The sequence below is a fragment of the Carassius gibelio genome, chromosome B9 (genome assembly GCF_023724105.1).
Source record: "Carassius gibelio isolate Cgi1373 ecotype wild population from Czech Republic chromosome B9, carGib1.2-hapl.c, whole genome shotgun sequence".
In the NCBI taxonomy this organism is placed as follows: domain Eukaryota; kingdom Metazoa; phylum Chordata; class Actinopteri; order Cypriniformes; family Cyprinidae; genus Carassius; species Carassius gibelio.
In genome coordinates, this window is record NC_068404.1 from 3,661,952 (window position 1) to 3,686,543 (window position 24,592).

The 24,592-nt window shown below is 37.9% G+C and overlaps 1 protein-coding gene across 1 annotated transcript; it reads right to left on the minus strand.

Moving 5' to 3' along the window:
- Positions 1 to 23,900: 23,900 nt before the first annotated feature.
- LOC127964638 (protein reprimo A) lies at positions 23,901 to 24,592 on the minus strand. Its single transcript, XM_052564903.1, has one exon. The coding sequence runs from the start codon at positions 24,357 to 24,359 to the stop codon at positions 24,048 to 24,050; it is 312 nt and encodes a 103-aa protein (XP_052420863.1). The 5' UTR covers positions 24,360 to 24,592; the 3' UTR covers positions 23,901 to 24,047.

Genomic DNA, 24,592 nt, shown 5'->3' on the forward strand with positions numbered 1-24,592 from the left:
ACATATGCATGCATTTGACTTCTAGGTTTGTATATAATGAGCTGCTCAAGCAAGGGCAAAAAATTTAAACATAACAATTAGCCTACTTTTCTTGTTAGGTTATTGCAAATATTATTAAATTAAAACACCACTGACAGAAAGAGTCGACTATCGTGCCTTTTGCATTTAAATCTTTATTACAAGCTATCCCACAGGACATAATGAACTCTTTTTCTTGTTTTAAACCTAGACAGAAAAACCATGTGTGACATGTGAAACAAAATAGGCTTTAATTAGTATACATGTATTGTGAAATTACTGCATTTCCGTGTCAATCTATGTTCATTTTTACCGCGAACAATGCGCAGTCACTTTAATTCAGCGTGTGCAGCACAGCAAAAATAGACTCGGTACGTAAACGATCGCTGCACTGCGGCAGACGCAACGCTCCTGGAACGCACTGACGGGCCGCAACCGTGTGAAGTGTGAACACTGTAATCCTTTAACATGGGTGCATAAAAAAATATGCAATGCATATGCACTGCAGACAGATTATGTGTGAAACAGGCGTAACACTTTATTTTAAGGTGTCCTTATTACACGTTACATGCACTTAGTATTGTAATAATAACAACAAATTAAGCATAATTACACACACGTAATCCTAAAACAAACCCCAACCCTAACCATATAGTAAGTACATGTAGTTAATTAAAATTAATCAGTACTTAAATGTACAGTTACACTTTAACAAAGACACCTTAAAATAAAATGTAACCTAGACTATTAAAATGAATATGGAGCAAAAATGTAAAACAATAAAGTGTATCCAATAGTAAAGTTGAAGTTCTTTTTTTTTCTTTAACAATAATATGTGAACTAATTAAAACAGACAAAATTATGTTTATACATGCACACTTTTATACTTGATAAACATTTATTTTCAAAACCATGGGCATTAATGGGGAGTTGGTCCTCCTTAACACTGAAAATAGTCAACTAAAAATAGTAATATCTGCAGAGATGTATAGTAACGAAGTAGAACTACTGCACTACCGTACTTGAGTACTAAAAGGCCGTATCTGTACTTTACTAGAGTATTATTTTTTTCTCCGACTTCCACTTTTACTTCAGTACATATTTTCGATGAGTTTAATACTTTTACTCCAATATTTTTATTTTTTATTTGCTGCATCGTTACTCGTTACAATTAAAAAAAAATGTTACGAATCATTCCATTACAAACCCACATTACCACTGCCAGAACTGTAGATGGCAGGTTTGATGAAGCTGGCACATCATTGAGCGAATCAAGCGATTAAGAAGACTGCGCGTGCTGACTGAACTGCTGTGAAGAGAGAGATGAACACCGAGCCGAGCCAGATAATGACTCGTTCACGAATGAAGAACCGGTTGCATTAGTTTTCGGATCACCAGTAGTTCTTTCTGATAGTTCGATTCAATAAACCGGTTGAAGAAAACAGTTCACCGGTTCTTTTGCTCATTGGAGATGACTGCAAGCCTTCAGTTTACCTGGGCTCATAACATTAGCACAGAATCAGTTCAGAATCAATCACCAAAATAATCAGTTCGGTTCAGACGCTCTAGGTGTTTCTCAATGTCAAGGAAGGATCCTCAGAAGCCAGTATTTCGAGGATGCTACGTCATCGACATCCGTCGAAGGACTGTTCCAATGTTGAGGATCCTCGTAATTTCAACCAAGGACTGAGTCCTTTGTTCGAAAAATATGCCATAAACAGGAAAGGATGCATATGTGTATCCTTTGGGCTCTCCGCGCTCTCAAATCACCCACAATCCTATGCACACAGTTTGCTGTCTTGTTCAAAAATTCAAAAATGTCGAACGCTAGCGGAGTCGGAGCATTAACGGTTTTTATTTACGTTACAAAACATTTGTTATAACTGTAGTAAATATAAGTAAAGTTTAACGTTTAAATGCCAGTACAAATTAATACCATATTGATAGTGTAAATTATACAAATACAAATGGTTAAATGAACTGGACCTGTCATTTAAAAAATGTTTACTTGGTTGCATCATCTGCATTTCTTTTATAAATAACTAGTTAAGTTGTCCAAAGTAATTTAACGATACCATTCAAACGGACCTTTTCACTGACGTAATGATGCAATTACGTGCACTTGCTAGCCTGTTCCATTTACGTGTTCTCTGAATGCTAAAGAGGAGTCTCGCCTAGCCTCTGAAGGAAGTGACTTGGAAGGATCAGTCCTGCCAAGGAAGTATCCTTGACATTGAGAAACGTCTTCTGTGTGTCGGTCTGCTTCATGCTGAATCACACATGCACTGTATCATCAGCTCCTCGGTTCTCGAATCAGACACGTCTGACAGAAATGGTTCTTGACTCGTGAACGAGTCATTATCTGGCTCGGCTCGGTGTTCATCTTCAGTTCTCTCTTCACAGCAGTTCAGTGAGTGTACTGTTTGAGTCAATGAATTACTCCGGGATATTGGTTTGTTTGAACTCAGAGGGAGTGTCAGACACATTAAAAAAGTGAACAGCTTAAGTCATTTGTGGATTAATGCGTATTGGAGACACGAACCGTTTAAAATTATTCAGTTCGATTTGGTGAACTGGTTCAAAAAGATCCGGTTACATCGAATGATTCATTCGCGAACCGGATATCACAAACTGCTTTGTTTTGAACTCTCTCACAACAGACCTGGAAGAGAAGACAATGCTGAATAAAGTCGTAGTCTTTGCTATTTTTGGACCAAAATGAATTTTCGATGCTTCAAAAAATTCTAACCGACCCTCTTTGATGTCACATGGACTACTTTGATGATGTTTTTCTTACCTTTCTGGACATGGACAGTATATCGTACACACAGCTTCAATGGAGGGACTGAGAGCTCTAAAATATCTTAAACTGTGTTCCGAAGATGAACTGAGGTCTTACGGGTTTGAAACGACATGAGGGTGAGTTATTAATGACATAATTTTGCAAATTGGGAGAACTAACCCTTTAATCTGTTTTTTTGTTTACAAAAAGTTACAGTCAAAGGAATTGTGATTTGTCCTTTAGGTTAATCATTTGAAATAATAAAACAATATGTTAAAAGACTACTTTCTTTAATAACTGAATAACACAATACTTGTACTTTTACTTTCAGTACTTGAGTAGTAAATTTTAAAATAAACTACTTGCAATACTTAAGTACAAAAAAATGTTGAATACTTTAGTACTTCTACTTAAGTGTGGGTGCTTAAAGAGCACTTCAACTTCTACTCAAGTCACTTTTTTGATAGAGCACTTGTACTTTTACTCAAGTCTGGGTCTCTAGTACTTTATATCTGTTGGAACTGATTTTTTTAAAATCAAAAATTATATTTGTGATTACTGAATCATCCTAAATACATCACTTTATACCAACAGTATAAATTTTGAATGGATTTGTATCAGGTAGAAATAACTCATTACACCAATCAGACATAATATATATATATATTTATATATATATATATATATTTATATATATATAAAACAGCCCTTACCCATTAGGACTCCACTAGACCCCTGAAGGTGTGATGTGGTCTCTGGCAAGTTGCAACATTATCATTGTTCAGATCAAGTCAGTTTACAGTATAGGGCAATGTGTATAGGGCAATTTCTTGCCAAAAAAAGGGGTCCTATTCTAATAAAAAAATGTTAGCCTAAAGAGATTGCATGGCTGTATGCTTGATGCACCTGTTAATAATGGGAGTAGCTGAATCCGTCAAACCCTCAGATCACAGAACAGCTCTTCTATCTTCACTGCTCCGGGTGTGTGTTCACAGTGTGTGTGTTCACTGCTGAGTGTGTGCACTATGGATGGGATAAATGCAGAGCACTAAATCCAAGCATGGGTCACCATACTTGGCCACATGTCATGTAACTTTAACTTTCACACTTTCACTTTCTACCACTCCCCTTCCTTTTGTGTGGATAAAAGCATCTTCGGTCATCATAAAGACAGAGAGAGATGTAGAGCAAGGTCTGCATTTGAAATACTTAGCGTTCAAGAGCAGACAACACTGCCAGCTCACATCAGGGTTCATATTGCCTCCTTGAGCTCCTCTGTTCCACACTAGAGCATCTAAAGCACAACCACCTGTCTTAATGAAATAAAGGTCAGACTTTATTTTCAGGTCAAATTACCACTATTAACTGACTTTTATTAACTAAGATTTTTGCTTCAATAAACTCCAAATTTTATGTGTATTAATAGTTAATGAAGTAGTTGTTATGTTTATGCATGATATAGAGATTAAGGGATCTAAAATATGATCATGCAGAATAACCTGTTAATATGTGCATTAGAAGTACTAATAGGAGCCAGTTTCCATGGACAGAAAATTAATCCATGGTAGTCAGAGTTTACACTGAATAGTGACATTTTTTCCATGTCTTTCTTTAAAAATGAAATTATGTCTGAACATCCATTGATGTTCAGTCACGGTGCGTTCCCCTCCATTGTCCATTTTCTTGTTGCTGATTTCTTCTGAGCGTGATTCTGACACCCCTCCCACTCTCCGTCGGAAAAACTCAAAGAATCACGAATGTATATAAGTGGCAGGTTTATTAGGAAAAAATATAAATATAAAAAAAAGAAACTTAGGAGAATTATTGAATTGTGAATGACGTATTACCATTGTGCAAATAATATGTAATCATGTAATTCTTAAAAAAGTAACTGTAGTCTTATTACGAGTATTTTTAAGTAGTTTATCTAATTAAAAGTACTTGAGTTTTGGAATCTGATTACGTAATCCAGATTACATGTAATCCATTACTACCAAGCTCTGCATGCACGCAAATAACCAGTTTGTTAAAAGGTCAAACTGGTTCCCTAATAAAAATTAACAGAATGTGCTTACTATAGGGTTAGGATTGGATTGGGTTTGGTTTAGTAACATGTACATGTACATGGGTAGCCAAAATTGTTACAACAGTTACAAACCTGATTCCAAAAAAGTTGGGACACTGTACAAATTGTGAGTAAAAAAGCAATAGAATAATTTACAAATCTCATAAACTTATATTTTATTCACAATAGAATATAGATAACATATCAAATGTTGAAAGTGAGACATTTTGAAATGTCATGCCAAATATTGGCTAATTTTGGATTTCATGAGACCTACGCATTCCAAAAAAGTTGGGACAGGTAGCAATAAGAGGCTGGAAAAGTTAAATGTACATATAAAGAACAGCTGGAGGACCAATTTGCTGGTAACCAACAGTCTATTTTTTTCAATCATCCTATTATACTGTATTGAGGTATTATACCTTATATTAATATACCTAAAAAAGAGAAAGGGCTCAGATAGTTATACTCATTTCGTTCACAGAGCTGACTAGTTTTCAGTTTTTTGGGGTTCACAGTGGTTACTGGCAGTGACATGAAATTATTAAGCATTCGCTAATGTTGCAACAAATAAATTGACATACTCTCACCAAAAGAAGAAGAAAGACCAATACTATCATGTGCATCACCATTTTAAATATATAGTCTCTCTCATAGCCATGCCAGCCAGTATGAAGGGGAACGTAGGCCAACGAATGCATAAATTAGTAGATACAAATTAAAAATTAATCTATCACTAAATACACCACCAAGGCCACATACTATACACCACTTATGCTGTAGGATATTTCTTGTACAACAGAGTATTTCTCAGCAGAAAAAAAAAATACATTGAGTCATCTTTATTCAAATTGTCCATTAAATTAAAATTACAGACAGGCGAATGTATTAACCAGTGCATCACAATCCAAAACACCAAAACAACTCACCCTGCAAAACGAACATGAAGCACAGTAGGGGCAGTATCTCATGTAAACTGAAATATAGATGGGGCAGTCATGATGAAGCAGAAGAGTAAGACCAATCTGCACTTACAGTCTATAGAGAGACTCAGTGTTTTTAGATAAAATAATAATAATTAAAGATTCACGCAGATGCTCTCAGTGACATAAGAGAGTAAATTAGATAGAGAGATACTTAAAACAGCACTACAGCTATGGATAATTTACTTTATCTCTAACTGAGAGAAAATATTTCTTTAATTTTGTCTTTCACCTCAAAAAAGAAAATGACTTGGATAATGTTGTTATCTGTATTGCCAGTAGCCTCCCTACACAGTCTGGAGACAGAAGATAAATTGTATCCACCTATAAAATTATAAAATGATAGCAATATCTTATGCTCTCCCCTGTTTGGGACGGTTAAATCAGACCTATAAACAGCATGTGGTGACGACCTGGGTACTGTAGCATCCAAAGTGCTCGTATATATTTTTTACAGACTACAAGCAGGCAGTTTGACTCCACACCTCTGCACTTGAGACGGTCACTCTGTTGCAATCTTGAAGTTTCATTATCAGGAATTTAGAGCAGAATCACTGATCTATGAAAAAGTCTACAAAATTGCTAAGCTTAGTGACTTTTTAAATCATGGTGCGCGTGTATAGTCATGGCCAAAAGTATTCCCAGTGACATACATTTTGTGTGTAAAAAAAAAAAAAAAAGTTTGCTGCTTAAGCTGTTGTGGTGTTCATTCACATTGTTTCTAGATTATTGTGTAGTGATCAATGCATTTTAGATAATGCTAAAAATAAATAAATAACCTGAAAAAAAAAAAAAAAGTTTGATCCTGACACAAAATGACCAGCTAACATTAACTGACTAATCATATCAGCAGCACAGGTGCAAATGTGAATGAGTACTACTCTGGTGAAATCACTGTCATACTAAATAGATTTGTAAGAGCAGACTGACTGCTATTAAAGGAAGTAAGGAGCATTTCCAATCAATGTATTCTTGTTAGAAATGTTTACCTCCAAAGACACATGTCCAGCCATCATCACATTGCATCAAAATGGCCTCACATGCAAGGAAATTGCTACAAAGAATATTTCACCTGAAAGAACCATTTGCCGGATCATCATGAACTTCAAGAAGAGAGGTTTGACTGCAATAGAGAAGTCTTCAGGACATCACAGTGTGTCCAGCAAGTGCCAGGAACATCTCCTGTGAATGCTACAATGAGTCCTGTGACGTGCCAACTGTTAAGAATCCTGAGACCATCCATGTGTGGGGTTGCTTTTAAACCAAGGGACTGGGCTCTCTCATAATTCTGCCCCAAAACTCTGCTATGAATAAAGAATGGTATCAAAACGTCCTGGAAGAACGACTTCTTCCAATGACTCACGAGCACTTTGGTGATTATGCGTGCATTTTCCAGCATGATGGAGCACCATGTCACAAAGCAAGAGTTAGTAAGAAGTGGCTCGAAGATCATTACATAGAAAGTTTGGATATGTGGCCAGGCAATTCCCCAGATCTCAAACCCATAGAGAACCTGTTATGTTAAGTTGGTTTTAATATGCCTGTTCTCCTGGATTTATCTGATTAAGAGACTTCTTGTTGATTTCCTTCGTCCTTGTGCAGTTTGTATCACCGACCCTGCGACATAAGAGACTTTATTTCCCAGCCCCATTCAACATTATTTGCCCCTGTTTCCTTTACTATGCTATACTATTAACACCAAAGTACAAAAACATAAAACAAACTCAGCCTTTTGGCCAGAAACACAGAGGGCTGTGACAGTGAGAAATATGCAGATGTAAAGGTTTCAGGTCTCTTAGCCAATCATAAAAGATGATTGTCTTGTGCAGGTGATCCGGAGATGTGAAAGAGCGGTGGAGAACGGGAGTGGTAAAGCGAAAGAGCATCTTAGGGTGAGTAAACCCAGGTAAGTAGCAAGGTAATGAGTCAGGCTTAGTTCAGTAAGGCGAACTATAGACCAGATGATGAGGCAGTGGGGAGAGTGCGGTGATATAGGAAGTTTAATAAGCTGAGGCAGGTGTGGGCAATCAGTGCTCTGGTGATTGGGATCTGATGTGCGCTGGAGCTGATGACTGTGGTGACTGTGGTGACTGAGACTCACTGACTGAGGTGACTGGGACTCCCTGCCAGTGCTAACATTACTCGCCCCTCCCAGAAGGCATGACCTCATGCAGTAGACATGTCAACCGTGGAGGGAGGGTTGGGGTTTAGGAGGAGCCTGGAGCTGAACACACTCAAAACTGTGGAGATGATTGTGGACTTCAGGATAAACCCCCTGCTCTCTCCCCACTCACCATCTTTGGACAGCACTGTGGCTGCAGTGGAGTCATTCAGGTTACTGGGCACAACCATCTCTCAGGACCTGAAGTGGGACATTCACATTGACTCCATTGTGAAAAAGGCCCAGTAGTGGTTGTACTTCTTTCGTCAGCTGAAAAAGTTCAACCTGCCACAGGTACAGATGACACAGTTTTACTTGGCTATTATTGAGTTGGTTCTGTGCTCTTCTATAACTGTCTGGTTTGGGTCAACCAGCAAATCAGATTTAAGAAGACTGCAAAGGACTGTTAGGACAGCAGAAATATCATTGGTGTGCACTAGGGGTGTCAAAATTAATCGTTTCTACGGTGCATCGCGATGCAGACGAGGACGATTCGGTTTCGGTTCAGTAATAGCCCATAACCGGTTATAATGTACTGATGCATTTCTGACGTCAGCACCGCGTGCTTAGTCGCGGCATACAATGGCAGAGGGAGGCAAAACGCCTGAGCGTGCAATAAAAAAATGCTCCAACCACTTTAAAAGCCGACATTTGGGCACATTTCGGCTTTTATCAACAACACGGTAAGCCCGACCTTGACAAGACACACGCTGTGTGCAAATCATGTCACGCAAAAATAAATATGCAGGGGGTAATACCACCAACATGAGAAACCACGTCAGTCGTTTTCACGCCGAGCTGCAAACGCCTGTCAGTGCCATTTTGGATCCAGCTCAGCTCAGCCAAAAATTGATCAACTTATATCAACGTTGCCGCCAAACTCAGTGAGAGGGCAGAGAATTACCAGAGCAGTGTCATCTTCTATTGCAAAGGATATACGGCCCTTTTCTGTAGTGGAAAACGGCACATTACATTAGCGATGACTGGAAGATTTTGTCTCATGTGCTGCAAACGAAAGCCGTTTATGAGTCTCACACGGGTGCTCATCTGGCAGAGCTACTGTCTCATGTCGTGGATGAATGGCAGCTATCACATAAGGATGTAGTGCTCGTAACAGATAATGCGTAGAACATGATCGCTGCAGCTCAATTCGGAAAATTCCCTCACGTAACATGCTTTGCGCATACGCTGAATCTGGCATCCTAGCGCGTGCTTAAAGTGGGCGCGCTCTCCAGGCTTTTGGGCAGAATCCGAAACACTGCTGAAGTGCATATTTAGTTTTTTGTATATTGATTATATTGAATTAGGTTTTGCCTCTTGTTTATTTTTTTCTTGTTTGTAATTTAATTTCATGTTTATACATTTGTCAATATTTAAATGTTGTTTTACAAGAAAGTACACTACACTATATAAGTATTTAAGTACACTCCCTGCATTATGCACTTTTAGTACTTACATTTGTGTGTTCTAATCTAATGCTGCTGTTGTCTTCTGTGCCTAGACTTGAGTTTTATTTGATGTTTGATACATTCAAGAAGCGTGTTTCAGGTAAAATTAAAGGTTCAGTTCATATATCAGACTGCTTGTATTTATTGACAAAATTGTATACATGTGAAGCAAAATTGAAAAATAAGGATGCAGTGCATCATCAATGCATCGTGATGCATCGAGATAATCGAATCGAACTGAATCGATGACTTGATAATCGTAATCGAACCGAACCGTGAGACCAGTGTAGGTTCACACCTCTAGTGTGCACATGCCCAGTCTTCAGTACAACTCCAGATTGAAGAAATGGGCAGGTAACCTCACCAAAGACCCCCCTCACCCCGGACACAACCTGTTTTCACTTCTCCCCTTAGGCAGACGCTACAGATCTCTGTGCACTAGAACATCTACACATAAAAACTGTTTTCCCCCATGTCATCTTCAGCTTAACAGCTAACAAATGAATCATTACCTGTGTTCTGTAATTCATTTCCGTAAATCATTCTACATCTTTAATTATTGCTTTCTCAAGTAAAATGTAAATACATATGCATATCTCTATTATTTATATAGTTCTATATTGAGTAAAAATGAACAAATCTGTACATAAATCAATCTACTGTTCCAGATTCATACACATTGTTTATTGCTAAGTCTTGCTAAATGTATTTTTATTTTCTCTTCTCATGTCAGATGTGTATGCATGTATGTATTTATGTATGTATGTACCAGGAGCACCTTACAAAAAACCCACAACAAGTTTGTTGTGTGTTTACCCACACCTGGTGAATTAAGCTAGTTCTGATTCTGATCTGATTCTGAGATGGTAGCTCCCTTTGGCTCTGAACTGGACCTGGAGATGGAAGCTCACTCAGGGCAGTACTCAAGAATGGGGAGCCTCTCTGGGCTGCATTTGGAAACTGAATCTCTCTCTGGGCTAGACTTAGGGACAGCTATCCTGGGCTCCATACGGGAACCTGAGGGCTATCAGGGCTATCTTCGTTAACGTGAGCACTCTCTGGGTCAGATTCAGGTACAGGAGCCAACTCTAGGCCAACTATGTGATGGAAGCCCTCTTCAGGTGTGATGTGAGAACTGTAGCCCTTTCTGAACTGGATTCTGGGTCTGAGGCCCTCCCTGGGCTAAACATAGAAACAGCTGCCTTTTCTGGGCGTGATGTGGGGGCAGGAGCATCTTCTGAGCTGAGCCCAGGAATCAGAGGCCCCCCTGCTTCATACAGGGGAATTGCAGTTCTTTCTGAGTCTGACGTGGAAATCGAAGCCTTCTCTTGGCGTGACTTGAGAACAAGAGCCATCTCTGAGCTGGATTTGGGCCCGAGGCCCTCCCTGTGCCATACCGGGGAATTGCAGTTCTCTCTGGGCCTGATGTGGAAATCAAAGCCCTCTCTGGGCTGAACCTGGGGTCTCCTTGGGAACAGCTGTCCTCTCTGAGCTGGATGTGGTAACAAGTGCCTTTCTTGGGCCAGAAACAGTAAAATCAGCTCTCTCTTGTTCAAACTCTGGAACTGAGGCCCTCCCTGGGCCATATATGGGAACAGCAGCCCACTCTGGGATAAATGTGGTTACAGGAGCTCTTACTGGACTGGACGTTGAACCAGGAGCTCTCTTTGGGCTATACTTGGGATCTGAGGCCCTCCCTGGACCAGAAGTGGGAACAACAGCCCTCCCTGGGTTTGACTTGGGATCTATGGTCCTCCCTGGACAGAGATGGGAACAGCAGCCCTCTCTGGGTTAGACTTGGAAACAGGAGCCCTCTCTGGGCTGAGTGTGGAAACTGGAGCCCTATCTGTGCTAGACTCTGGATCTGAGTCACTTCTGTCACGGGCCGGGCTAGAACTCGGGTCTCTGGTGTGGTGGGTGAGAGATCTGCCACTAGGCCACAGAGGCTGAGGTGTTGGACCCAATTGAAATACTCAAGGCAGTACTCCAAGCAATATCGGTTTATTAAAAAAAGGACTTTGCAAGCCAAAAAATCCAACAAAAATTCTTCTCAGACAGAGGAATTAATAACAAGAGAGATAATGGGAAAACAAAACCACAAGGGAAAATAAAAACTCCACAAGGGGAGAAAACAAATCAAGAGCATGTGAACAAACAAATAACTAGGAACACCTTACTTGAGGTAGCATGGGAAGACTTGGAAGAACTAGTAAATACAGAGCTGGTATCATGCAGCCTGAACTCAAAAACCTAGTGTCAAACAAGGGAAAGACTCAGCTAAAATACTCTAACAGAAACAAGACACAGGTGACCTGGATAACGCTAACAAGAGTAGACAAAGAAGAACAAAGACAGAAGGGAACACAGGGGACCTCTAGAGGCACGGAGACAAACTACAGGAGGTCAAATGCTGACAACTTCCTGGGATAAATTACCTTTATCGTTGTCTATTGTACTGGTGGTCTGAAGGAATAAAGATGACTCTTCCAGCATGTAAGGGTTTTTATTTGGTAATTTTTGTGCATTGTGTCATGAGTTTACTTTGAGAGCCAATCATTACTAACTCTAACTTTTATTAATTACCCATACACTAACATTAACTCATGGTTTGTCAACGCATTATTTTGTAATGACTTACAAAGGGAGCAGAGGGAGCCCTCGCCTGATTACTGACTGTTCATCGCTCCCTCTGCTTCTACAGTCACTTTCTGTTTAACACTATTTAACATGAGTCAGCGTGTTCCCACTTTGAGAAAGTTTATTGTTCACTGACTTTGTAACGCTCACAACGATAATCTGATGAGACAACCCCCACAAAGAAGGCATATGAGAGAGATTCCACCTGTTACCTCAGCTATTACCCAAGCCATACCTACATCTCCCACCAAGTTCATCGAGGCGCCAATGCAAGTGGGTTTTGCCAAGCTATCTGAGAATGAGATATCAAGGTGAAAATGTCACCTTACAACCTATGTCACTTATATTATTGCGGTGAACCAGGCCACCATTGTCAGGGATGCCCACACAAGTCTCAAAACTCCACAATGGTAAATCTGGAACATTTCTCTGTACCTAGTAACCAGTCTTTCAGACTGCCCCTTACCTTACATACTGAAGACATGTCTGTCTCATTAACAGGATGATTCACTCCAGAGCCGCATTAAACCTCAATCATATAGATATCATCAACAAATATAACATACCCACTCAACTTGAGGAATCCTTGAGTTCAGGATTCATTCAGCCCTCTATGTCACCAGCAGCAGCAGGATTCTTCTTTGTGGAGAAAAAGGATGGAGGACTGAGGCCATGCATTATTATGACTGTAGAGGACTTAATAGCATCACCGTAAAAAAAAAAAAAAAATGTAAAAAAAACCCTGCCACTGGTTTCTTCAGCCCTCAAACAACTCAGTGAGGCCATTATATAAACCAAACTCGACCTAAGGAGTGCATATAATCTGATCCGAATTAAAGAAAGAGACAAATGGAAAATTCCATCCCTCACCACTAGGGGTCACTACGAATATCAGGTCATGCCATATGGACTTGCCAACACTCCAAAAGTCTCCCAATAATTTATCAATGAGTTTTTCCGAGACTTCCAAATCCAGTATGTCATAGTCTACATTGATGACATCTTGATCTTCTCAAAGTCTGAAGAGGAACATATTAACCATGTCATGAAGCATTCCATCCCTTCCAGGTGATAACTGACCACAAGAACCTGGAATATATCAAAGGTGCCAAAATACTCAACCCACACCAAGCTCGCTGGTCTCTCTTTTTCACCTGATTCCAGTTCACAGTGACCTAACGTCCCTTGTCCCATCTCTCCATTGACTTTGTCACAGACTTACCCCTGTCCAATGGTTTCACTGCCATATTAGTCATCATAGACCGGTTTTTGAAATCATGTCATTTGGTCCCCTTAAAATGACTCCCCACAGCCATGGAAACCACACAGGCTATGTTTCAATATGTGTTCCGAAATTATGGCATCCCAGAAGATATCGTCAGTGACAGGTACTCAGTTCACATCAGTTCACATCACAAGTTTGAAGAGCATTTTGCAAGCACCACGATATTAATGTCAGTCTAACGTCTGGTTACCTCCCACAAGCAAACGGACAAGTGGAACGACTAAACCACTTGGCCGATATCCCTTTTCCAACTGCAGCCAAGAACAGCATCTACGGTCAGAATTTCTCCTATGGGCAGAATATGCACAAACTCACTGACTCACTTATCAACAGGTCTGACTCCTTCCCAGTTCATCCTTGGCCACTATGTTCCCATGGTCCCATGGTCCCATGGTCTCCAGGCCAACAAGCGACGTCGGCCACACCCTCCCTACCAACCAGGACAGTGGGTCTGGCTCACCACAAGGGACCTCAAGTTGCAGCTACCAAGCAGGAAGCTAAGCCCAAGGTATGTTAGTACTATCAAAATTCTAAGAGGAATAAATGAGGTCAAATACCAACTAGAGCTTCCTGTTAACTATCATATCTCTCCATCCTTTCATGTATCACTACTCAAACTGGCCCGTCCGGATTCTGACCCTAACAGTGAGACTCAAGAACCACCACCACCACTGGACGTTGATGGAGCACCAGCCTACAAGGTCAATGAGCTATTGGACTCCAGAAGGAGAGTGGGTCAGCTCCAATACTTGGTGGACTGGGAGGGCTATGGAGCACATCTAATTCATCCAAATAGTTACCTAGTGGACCTAGGGGTCGATAGACCACTACAAAATGTATTTTAAGAGGGTAGGTAACAGTAACTAAATGGGATTCAAAGGAGCTGTTGATACCCAAAGATGGTAAAGGATTAAATTTCCAACCATTAGAGATGAAGACCAGTACCTCCACCTCTTCCAGTAAAGCGGGGGGAGTGGGAAAATGAGAAATTATTGGAGAGTGCTGCAGGTGTAGCAGTGTCCTCTGGTTGGGTCCAAGTCTCTGTCAGGGCCATTAGATTAAGCTTTGAATGACTAATAATGGAAGTTATTAAATCGGCTTTGTTTACAGCAGACTGGCAATTCCAGAGACCAATAGAAATAAAGAAATAGTGTATTAGCAGACATAGGCAAAGTGTGCAGGTTGTTAAGACTGGCTGCCTTCATTGTGTGATATGTGGTTTGCAAGTTGTACTGATAGTAGGGATCTGGAAACACATAGTAAGAATTGGTTATAAAAAAAAAAAAATCAAACTTAAATGAAACAAGTTGAAGGAAAAGGGATTAATCAAACAATACTTGATTCCTTGCCGGTGTCCCTGCCTGGTGGAGTCGCATGGTAGAGTCGATGGACTTTTCACTCACACTTCACACGAGGCTTAACTTGGGGCCTGCTGCGACCGCTGAACACACTTTACTGTTTATCATGACAAAGGTCTAAGCAAGCGCACGACACTGACAACGTATGCGATAGAGTACACGACCAAACGCAGCATGTCTCAACACAGTAATCAAACAAGCATTTCCTAGCAATGGCAACTGGATTCCCCTTGTGCATGTTGAAAGATCGGACTGCCATTACAGTACTGACTCGTTGCCTGGTTTAATGACTCTGTTTATAAGATCGTTCCCTAATAAACTTCTGCAAATGAATTCTAATACTGCCTCAGCCTCCTCGTTACATCATTATTAACTACCCATACTCTAACATTAACTTGTGGCTTGGTAATGCATTATATTGACATTTCTTTACTTTAGGGGGCCCAGTCATAATTAATTCACTGTTAACTACCAAATAAACTCAGCACGATTTATTTATATTTGCTATCAAATACACTAGTACTAACACAGCCCAATTAAGAAGTGTGGTGTGTTTTCAGAGAGTCAGAGAGCGAAGGAACTGTGTCCAGGGATTTTTTCAGGACTGTTCTACAAATGTTGAGGTTTTATATTTTATTTAGCTGATTATAAGTGACATTAGGGAAAAATTAAAGGTAAAAAATAACAACACAAAACAGACAAGATCAGTAATAAAACTGATGATGTCAAAAGCTCAAATTATTATATTAATTTATTTCAAAACCATAGTGTTTCTTCAAGAAGCTGTTTGATTTAGATTACCCATACATGTTATGTATAAATGCATTGGATATCAAGCATGTTCTAACGTAATCAGAAACTGCCATTATTTATGCGTGAATCCATTTGACTCCAGTTGTAGTCAGCATTACATTTGTGCATTTAGCAGACATTTTTATCCAAAGCAACGTGTGCATTCAGGCTACAAAATTATTATTATTTTACCAGTATGTGTGTCCCCTAGGAATCAAACCCACAACGTTTTACACTGTTAACAAAGTGCTCTACCACTGAGCCACAGGTACACTGTGTTAAGGACAGCTCTTCATTGACTGATGATTAGTTAACAACCTTAATAATCATTAGTAGGCCTATTTGATTAATTAAGTACTAATTTAGGCATTAGTACATGGTTTTCATGTACTCTTATTATAAAGTGTTACAATTTATTTTATGTATGTATGTATTTATTTGTTTATTTATTATTTCAACACTTTAATATACGAGCCAGTTCTCACTGTTAACTAGGTGCTAGTATATATTACTATTATATTGGCTGTTTATTCTGCATGGACATATTTTAGATCCCTTAATCTCTACCCAATACCTAAATTTAATTTAATTTAATTTAATTTAATTTAATTTAATTTAATTTAATTTAATTTAATTTAATTTAATTTAATTTAATTTAATTTAATTTAATTTAAATATCTAAGGACAAGAAAACTTGAGACTTCAGGTGGGCAAGTAAATATCACCTAGAAAGATAAACAGCCTGCCAGATAGTGCCAATGAGCAAATGTTTCTATTCACGCAGAACAATTTCAGTTCTTGGAGGTTGATACACTATTGCAGGAAACCTGCATCTTTGCTGATTCTCTTGTGAACCATCTGTGTTACAGCTGTCGGGTTGCTATGGTGATGCAGTCGAGTATTTCCCGGACACACACACACATTTATGCACTTTTCCGTATGTTTGTCATAGCTCAGACCCTCTGGAGAGCAACCTTAATCTTTAAAGTCATCAACTGTCGTCGTCCCTCACAGCTCAAGTATGACACCTGCTTCTGCCGAAGACCTGCCGGAAGGCAAACATGCTGAAATATGAATGAGCTAAAACACAAACAGCACAAAGACAAGAGACGTGTTGACTGAGACAAGCAGATTATGAATAATGTATATCGCTATTAAACACCTCAGTAAATGATGAGGCCACTGCTCGAATTCATCATTTATTATTCAGCAGATGACTGGGAAAGCGAACACTGCAATTTATTTTTTTTTATTGATTTTGCAGTTACTTAGTAGTTTTACTGCAAAGTTATAAATGTATCACGGAGTAAATAGATATAATTAAGAAAATAGATTAAAAAATTAAAAAATTAAATTCTATGGAAATAATGTACTTTAAAATAACTAAAACTGAAGCAGTGTTTTTGGACATTTAATTGCATGTTATATAATAATAATAATAATTATAATAATAATAATAATAATAATAATAATAATAATAATAATAATAATAATAAAATGTTTTATAGTTTACATTTCTATTAAATGAAAAACTGAAGATTTAGTTTTTGACCCACTTAAGTGGACTTAATAACTTTTATTGCATTTGAAATATGGTTGACGTTTAGTGCTATAATGCCATTAGTATTACAACTTTTATAACATGTATTTAAATGTATTTCTAATTGCACATTTGTGATGACAAAGCTGCAGTTTAGTAAATTTTGTTTACTGTTACACTGACTGTAGTTACACAACGGTTAACATAAGTCTCAGTATATTAGTCAACGCATCAAGATAAGTGCAATTGTTCAAAGCACAATAAAAATAATTGTCAAGATATAATGGTTTAAACATTTATTTTAATGTTATTGCAAAGTGCACTTTTTTACTCACCCTCAAGGCATCTTAGGTGTATTTGACTTTCTTCTTTCAGATGAATCTAATCAGAGTAAAAAAAAATGTCTTGGCCAATTCTAAAAATAAACGCTTTATAATTGCATGGGCTGGTATATTGAAATCCTCTGACATTTTTCTTTACAAATCTGATTGTATAGATTGTATAGATTTATATCTATACTATACTATACCTCATATTTATATCATACGTCATCCGCTGGAAAGGCAATTTCTTGTGATTGTATAGATTTGCATATAACAGTTAGTGGAAGCTATATAAAACTGTTTCTAACATTGTATATATATATATATATATATATATATATATATATATATATATATATATATATATATATATATATATATGAAATGTTAGTAATTTCTAATTTCTATTATTTTTTTATTTTACAAAAATGCATACAGTAGATTAGAAGGCCCCCAGATTATTGCACTTCTTTTAGACTGTTGGAAAATATGAATAAATAAATAAAAACAACCATTTAAAGTGAAGTGAAGTGACATTCAGCCAAGTATGGTGACCCATACTCAGAATTTGTTCTCTGCATTTAACCCATCCGGAATGCACACACACAGAGCAGTGAACACACACACACACACACACACACACACACACACACACACACTGTGAGCACACACCCGGAGCAGTGGGCAGCCATTTATGCTGCGGCGCCCGGGGAGCAGTTGGGGGTTCGATGCCTTGCTCAAGGGCACCTAAGTCGTGGTATTGAAGGTGGAGAGAGAACTGTACATGCACTCCCCCCACCCACAATTCCGTCCGGCCCGAGATCAGAACTCACAATCCTTCGATTGGGAGTCCAACCCTCTAACCATTAGGCCACGACTTCCCCCATTTACTGCCATTATAAAGCTTGGAACATCCAGGACATTTTTTATTACAACCCCAATTGGATTTGTCTGAAAGAAGAACGTCATATAAACCCAGGATGCCTTGATGGTGAGTAAATCATGGGCTAATTTTCATTTGTGTACTTAAGTGTGTACTTAAGAAACAGCCGTGCAAGTGTACTTAAGTGTACTTACACTTAAAGTTCATTCATTTCATTCTGCAAGTATAATCTTTTTTTTTCTTTTCTTTTTTTTTATAAAACTATAAAACATGGTAATTTAAATCACTAACCATAAATATGAGCAACAGTAACCTTAGAAAATACTTCTATACTTCTTTTCACTCGGTCAACAATTTGGAAAATGCTATATGTGACTGATTGTTCTGTTATCAGACTGCATGAGATCTTCCATTAACAGTCATTTTGCAGGAGTTTAGGCACTATGACGGCATATCTGACTCTTCTAATGTCCTCTTCTGTGTTTTGGAAATGGCTTGGTATCTCTAAACACAGTGAAGTCCAACATCACAGTAGCTGTGATCATGTAGCTGAGTCCAGCAGTTTTGTTTTAGTATGAACAGACAAATTGTCCCTGGTTAGCACACAGTGTAATACTGCAATCCCTAAAGTTAACAAACAAGTACAAGTGATAAACTCAATTCCAACGTAAACAGACTAAACATTTTAAATATGTTTAACTATTGTGTAAACAATATGCAGCATTTGTCCCTTTTAAGTCAAAAGGCATTCCCAAGTATCTTCTAGAAACCTTGGAGAAAACTTTGAAGGATCCAGGAGCAAAGTTAGGCCCAAATCAGTTTAGATGCTGCACTGAAGAGCAGTAGGGCTGAGCTTGATTCTCAGTCTAAATAGATTTTATGATCGAGGCCAGTCGCTTCTGCGCAGCTAATCAAAAGAACATCGCCTCAAGTGAAATCATTCTGTGAAACGAGTGAATATCAAACATCATGAGTGAATTCAGACAAATTACTCAAAGCAACAATGCGATTGCTGCAGCTCAGGAACAACAGAGACAAATGGTGTTGTTGTTTTACTGATGTCTTCTCACATATATCTTGGAGAATACTGTCCATTAAAGAAAGTTCAGGAAAAAAAATGGAAATGGCAAGCCGATTTGAGGAAAAACATTTCCAGAAGAAATATAATATCCCCTCAAACTTCATGGCATTTTGCCACAGATTCATTTGTCAAACAAGTTAAATGACATCAGGCAGATGCCGGCAAAGATACTGTCAAAGTCAAAAGAAGAATCAACTCAAACAATGCTAAATACAGATTCACTTGTACCTATAAGATAAACGTGATGTGGTGCTGTCTGTGAACTACCGGATACTGACCGCACAAAGACAGCAGGGAAACTTGTGATGTTAGAAACCAATAATAAACCAAACTTATTTAAAGGTTTAAAGTCACACTTCAGTTCAGTATGTCTTTAATACAGTGTAGTTAGACAAATAAGTCTCTAAACAATTCTTATTTTTTGGTATTAGTGGTTCCATGAAGAAATGTAATGTCCTTTCATTTAACAAAAGCTCCTCAATAGTGAAAAAAATAAAAAAAAATAAAATAAAAGTGCCATTACTTCTCACTGCAAAACGTCCCTTTTAGAACCTTTATTTTAAATAGTGTTATATTCATTATTAACATCATTGACTTATTAAAGATTTAGTGTTTGGGTTTAGTTTAATGTTAGTTTTTAAATATATTTTCACAAACAGTTTTGGTCCTGTTTTGAAACCAATTAAATTATAGTTCACCCCAGCAAACCCCCTAAAAAAAAATAAAAAATAAATAAATAAACAAATAAAAATAAAATAAAAATAAAAATAAAATTAGCTATTAATTTACTTCGGTAAAATGATAAAGAAGATTTTTAGCTTAAATACATTTTTAGTGATTTGTACAACTGCAAGTTAACAGCTACCCTTACATTAACAGTCAAAAATGCATATCAAGCAATGCAAAGTGAATACATGTGGGTCCTGATGATGTTAAGGTTCTTATAGTTAAGAAATGAGCCAAGATACCAGTCTATGATGGATCAGTGAATCAGTTCTTCGAAACAAGAATCAGACTTCCTTGTTTGCCTGAGGCTAAAGCTAATGATGTAAGTAATGTTCAGTCTCTTTAGACCTCAATACATCGTCAAGAGTCACAGGTATTCATTTTGATTTTCTGAATCATGAAGTAACATTATTGATGATTAAAATCTTCTTTTTTGTTCTACATAAAAAGAAATACGACCCCTACATATTGGATGGATTGAGGATGGGAGATTAACAGCAAATTTTCATTTTTGAATTATCCCTTTAAAACCCACTGCAGTAAAAGATCATAATGTTTTAAATCTTCTCCAGTAAAACTCCCTAAAACCTACGAAATCCAACTCGTACTCTTTCTAACACTCTTACAGTATTACTTGTGACAATTCTCTTTCTCAAAGGTACATGAAGAACACAGGGCCAGGAATGATGTCTCTGTCACAGTGCCGTCTAGAGCTGTCAATCAACATCATGATCATTGATGAACCCCGCTGAGCTTCTGAGCATATCTGTCAATCAGCCGATGGATGAGCTGGAGCTCAGGGCTCCGTCGTGTGATCATCGCTCACGTCTGGAAAATGAGACTCACTGTGCACCCCTGTTTTTGTATCAGACACTTGTCTCTGAGGTCTACATGTCCCAGTCTATTTCTACGTCATGTGCCATCAATGTCTAGATAAAACATTTCAGCACAACACACAATGATTCACTGTACATTTTGGGAGATGTGGTTAGAAGTAGTCATGCAGAATAATAATGAAACGATCGCCTCACCTCGTGTTAGCGCCGCCCTGTCCTTTCAATTGCCACCCTTGCATCAGACTCATGACAGGAGCGGACATGACACGAGGAAGACAATATCTGCTCTATTTTAGGCCAATGCACCAGCATTTCCTTCCATACCAAACATTTAAACTTTGAAGTAAATTGTTTTCAAGAGAAATCTGACGTCTATCATTTAAGCATACTAAAAACAGAAATAAAATGTTTTAAAAAAGTATGCAAACTGAAAGGTTGTGTTTTTGGACACTCATCTGCATGCTATTTTAATTTATTTAAATTTCATATTAAGTTTTGATATTTGTTGAATTAGTTTATTACTTAACAGTGCTTCTTGACACACTTGACTTAAGTACATCTTTATGGAAGTTCATGATTACTTTTTTGTCTTTGAAATTTTGTTAAAGTGTACTGCCAAATGTACTGACAAGCAATAATGCTCATTAAAATCTGTTATGTATTTAAATATATTCACAGTTAAACATTCACAATATGAGCTTGCATTTTAATAATATTAACTAACATTGAATAAAACAACAGTTCAAATTGCAATCATGTAAGCTACTTAACGTGTTTTAGAATATGTGTTGTATTTGTTTAAAGCATGCCAAAAGATTACATAAACAATCCTTTTAAATGCACTTTAACGATAAATGTTTAATTTGACATTATTACATGCACATTTTAAAAGTGTATTAAGTGAACGTCATAAACGTGTGCTCTCTTTAAGTGACACTTAAGTGGCCTGTTATTTCATTAATATCATATTATCAGCAAATTTGTATTATTGTTATAATTAAAAATATACTTTTAAGATGTAAATCCACCTGTATGCTGCAAGTGTATGTATGTTTTTTTACATGGATAGCTTTGGGGATAGTTTTTCATACTTCTTTTCAAAACCAGATGGCAATAAACCCCAAACAAAGTAAATGTTCAAATACAAAAATCATGTCCTAAAAATTATGCAACTGGCCTTCTATTGTTAAATAAATATGCTCTAAATCCACAACTTCAATATGAGGTGCACATTAAGTGCCCTGAAAGCACTTGCAAATCACACAAATAGGGCTGAGAGATCTCTGCAAATGTTAAACCAAATGCAAATGTTATGAATCAGCTAATGAGTATTGTATCATTTTCTTTCTTCGGGACATCTTCAATATTGAGTCAGAATCAAAAATGATCGACACTGAATATGTACGTGTCTCTCACGGGAAGTGTAAAATCAAAACGACGGTTCTCTCTATTAAAGCTGATGTCACTGCATAGTGTCTGGCTCCGTACTGAAGCGACTGCTGCAAAATTATTCATTGTGAAGTTAACAAGCTCTCACAGACACTCTTATAAATAGATGTGTCTTAAAAGTGGCAGGCCTTTTTCATCAACAGCCCTGCGCCTGCACTGGTAAACACATTTAGAAGAGATTTACCCATTCATGCAGTCTAATTTAGTCCAATCTTGGTGATATCAACATTATGAAAATTACAGGTTATTGATAGCCAAGCTGAAACAGGATGGGCTGTGTTGCTGTCTGATTAAGTAACAGCTAACTGAATTTAATTAGTTTACCTTTGAACTCAAACCTCTGATGAATTTCATTTAATTATCCAAACCTGCGCAACAGAAATCCCATTTATGCCTGCTTATAAAATGCACTGTTGCATTGCTTAATTGTGCATTCAAACAAACATTTCACAAACCTGAACTAAACGATCACCTAAAGAATTTAAACTGTATGCTGTAATTTCAGTTTTGGATAATAAAAAACAGTAAATTATCATTATCCTCTATGTAAAACCTTTGGGACTTATGTACTTTCTTTAGATTTATCTGGTCTGAAAAAGGTCTGTCAGTGTTTTGTGTGTATACTTGTCTTATAGAGTGTTATTTATAAATGTCCCCAAATATCTTGCTGTGTCTATACAGGGCATGAAGATCGAAAAGGACAGGTACAAATAGGAAACTACTTACTTGTTCAGCACCACATCCATTACCACCACACCACATTAAGAAACAGTGTCAATCATTCTGATCTGTGAAATCATGTGCAGACTTAAAGAAACAGATTATACTAACAGAAATCTAGACAGTTTTGTATTTGCTTTAATAGAAAGTTCACTTTGCGGCAGCAGTACAGATTAAGTGATACTTGAAATTTACGTCAACATGCATCATCAATAAAATCTAAAACGAAAATATATTTTAACACATTAGCAAACTATGTTTCAGTGAGACTTGTTTTAAAATGTAAAAGTTGAATTTGTGTTGTTTTTATACCTTAGGGAGACACTCATTGGGACCCTTAAAATGACCTTCAGTGTCCAGTACATTGTTGTTTTTGTTTCTTTTCTTTTCTTTTTTTAAATAATATATTTGGCTTAGAAAATTGCTGTTACCACATGAAGCACATTTAGTATTATAGTGTAAATACATCTCCACAGAAATGCTCGTGAAAAGGAGCAACATTTATTAATAAAAACAAATAAGACAGAAAAAAAAAATATTCGAAATATGAATTTATTGTATTAAACATGATGCTTTGATCTTGCTAAACAACAAATAATTAGTCCGTGCAGTGCTCACAATGTGTTTTACAGATAGGAGATCCATGACCATTACAAATCAGTCAATATGTGCAACAGCTCTCCTGTGTTTCCACATAAAAATATGTATTTTTTCAGTGGCAAATGTAAGACTCCATGCCTGTATCTGATCTTAAATCTGGCTGGTTCGTGTCATGATGAAGAGTTTGAATGTAAGGCGTGTGCGCAGAATGTAGAGAGTGCGTTAATTCAGTTGATTTCCAAATAATAGTTGTTGTTTTTTTAGCATGACATAACACTGTGTCCTGTTTGCAGAGAGGCCATCGAAATGCATGTCCATCAGGTGGTACACATGGCAGTGCATAATCCTAATCATATGTCTCTAGTACGCACCGACGATGACCGCTTCCACCTCTTTGGAGGGTCTCCGGTCCGTTACCAAAAAGTTTATCATTCCTTCCGACTTGATGAGCAAGTTACAGCCCAGGAAAAAGATCCCGAAGACTACGGTGAGGGAGAGGACGCACATCACCGCTATCTGAACTATTCTCATGATGAAGAGACTCCTCTCATCCGGGGCCGCCGCCGATAAGCCGCTATCCGTCACCACCGACGAGAAGTTACAGCACCGGAGGATCTCCTCAGTCCGGTTGGAGAAGATTCCGCTGTCCGTTTGGTTAAATGTAGAATTCATGTCTGCTGATCAAAAGACCTTCCAGAAAGAATACTTTGAGAAAAGTCAGAGAAATCAGACGGATCCGATCTGCGAGTCTGAACTAGTGAGAAACTGCGTGAAAAGTGTGTGTAAGTCAGGCGCACCGATCGCGCGTCTCCTCTCTGGCGCACTGGAGTCCCATGACGCGCTCCTGCTCTGATTCACTGTAACTACACAGACCTCTTCTGCTCAGCATCACACCTGCTCCGTTA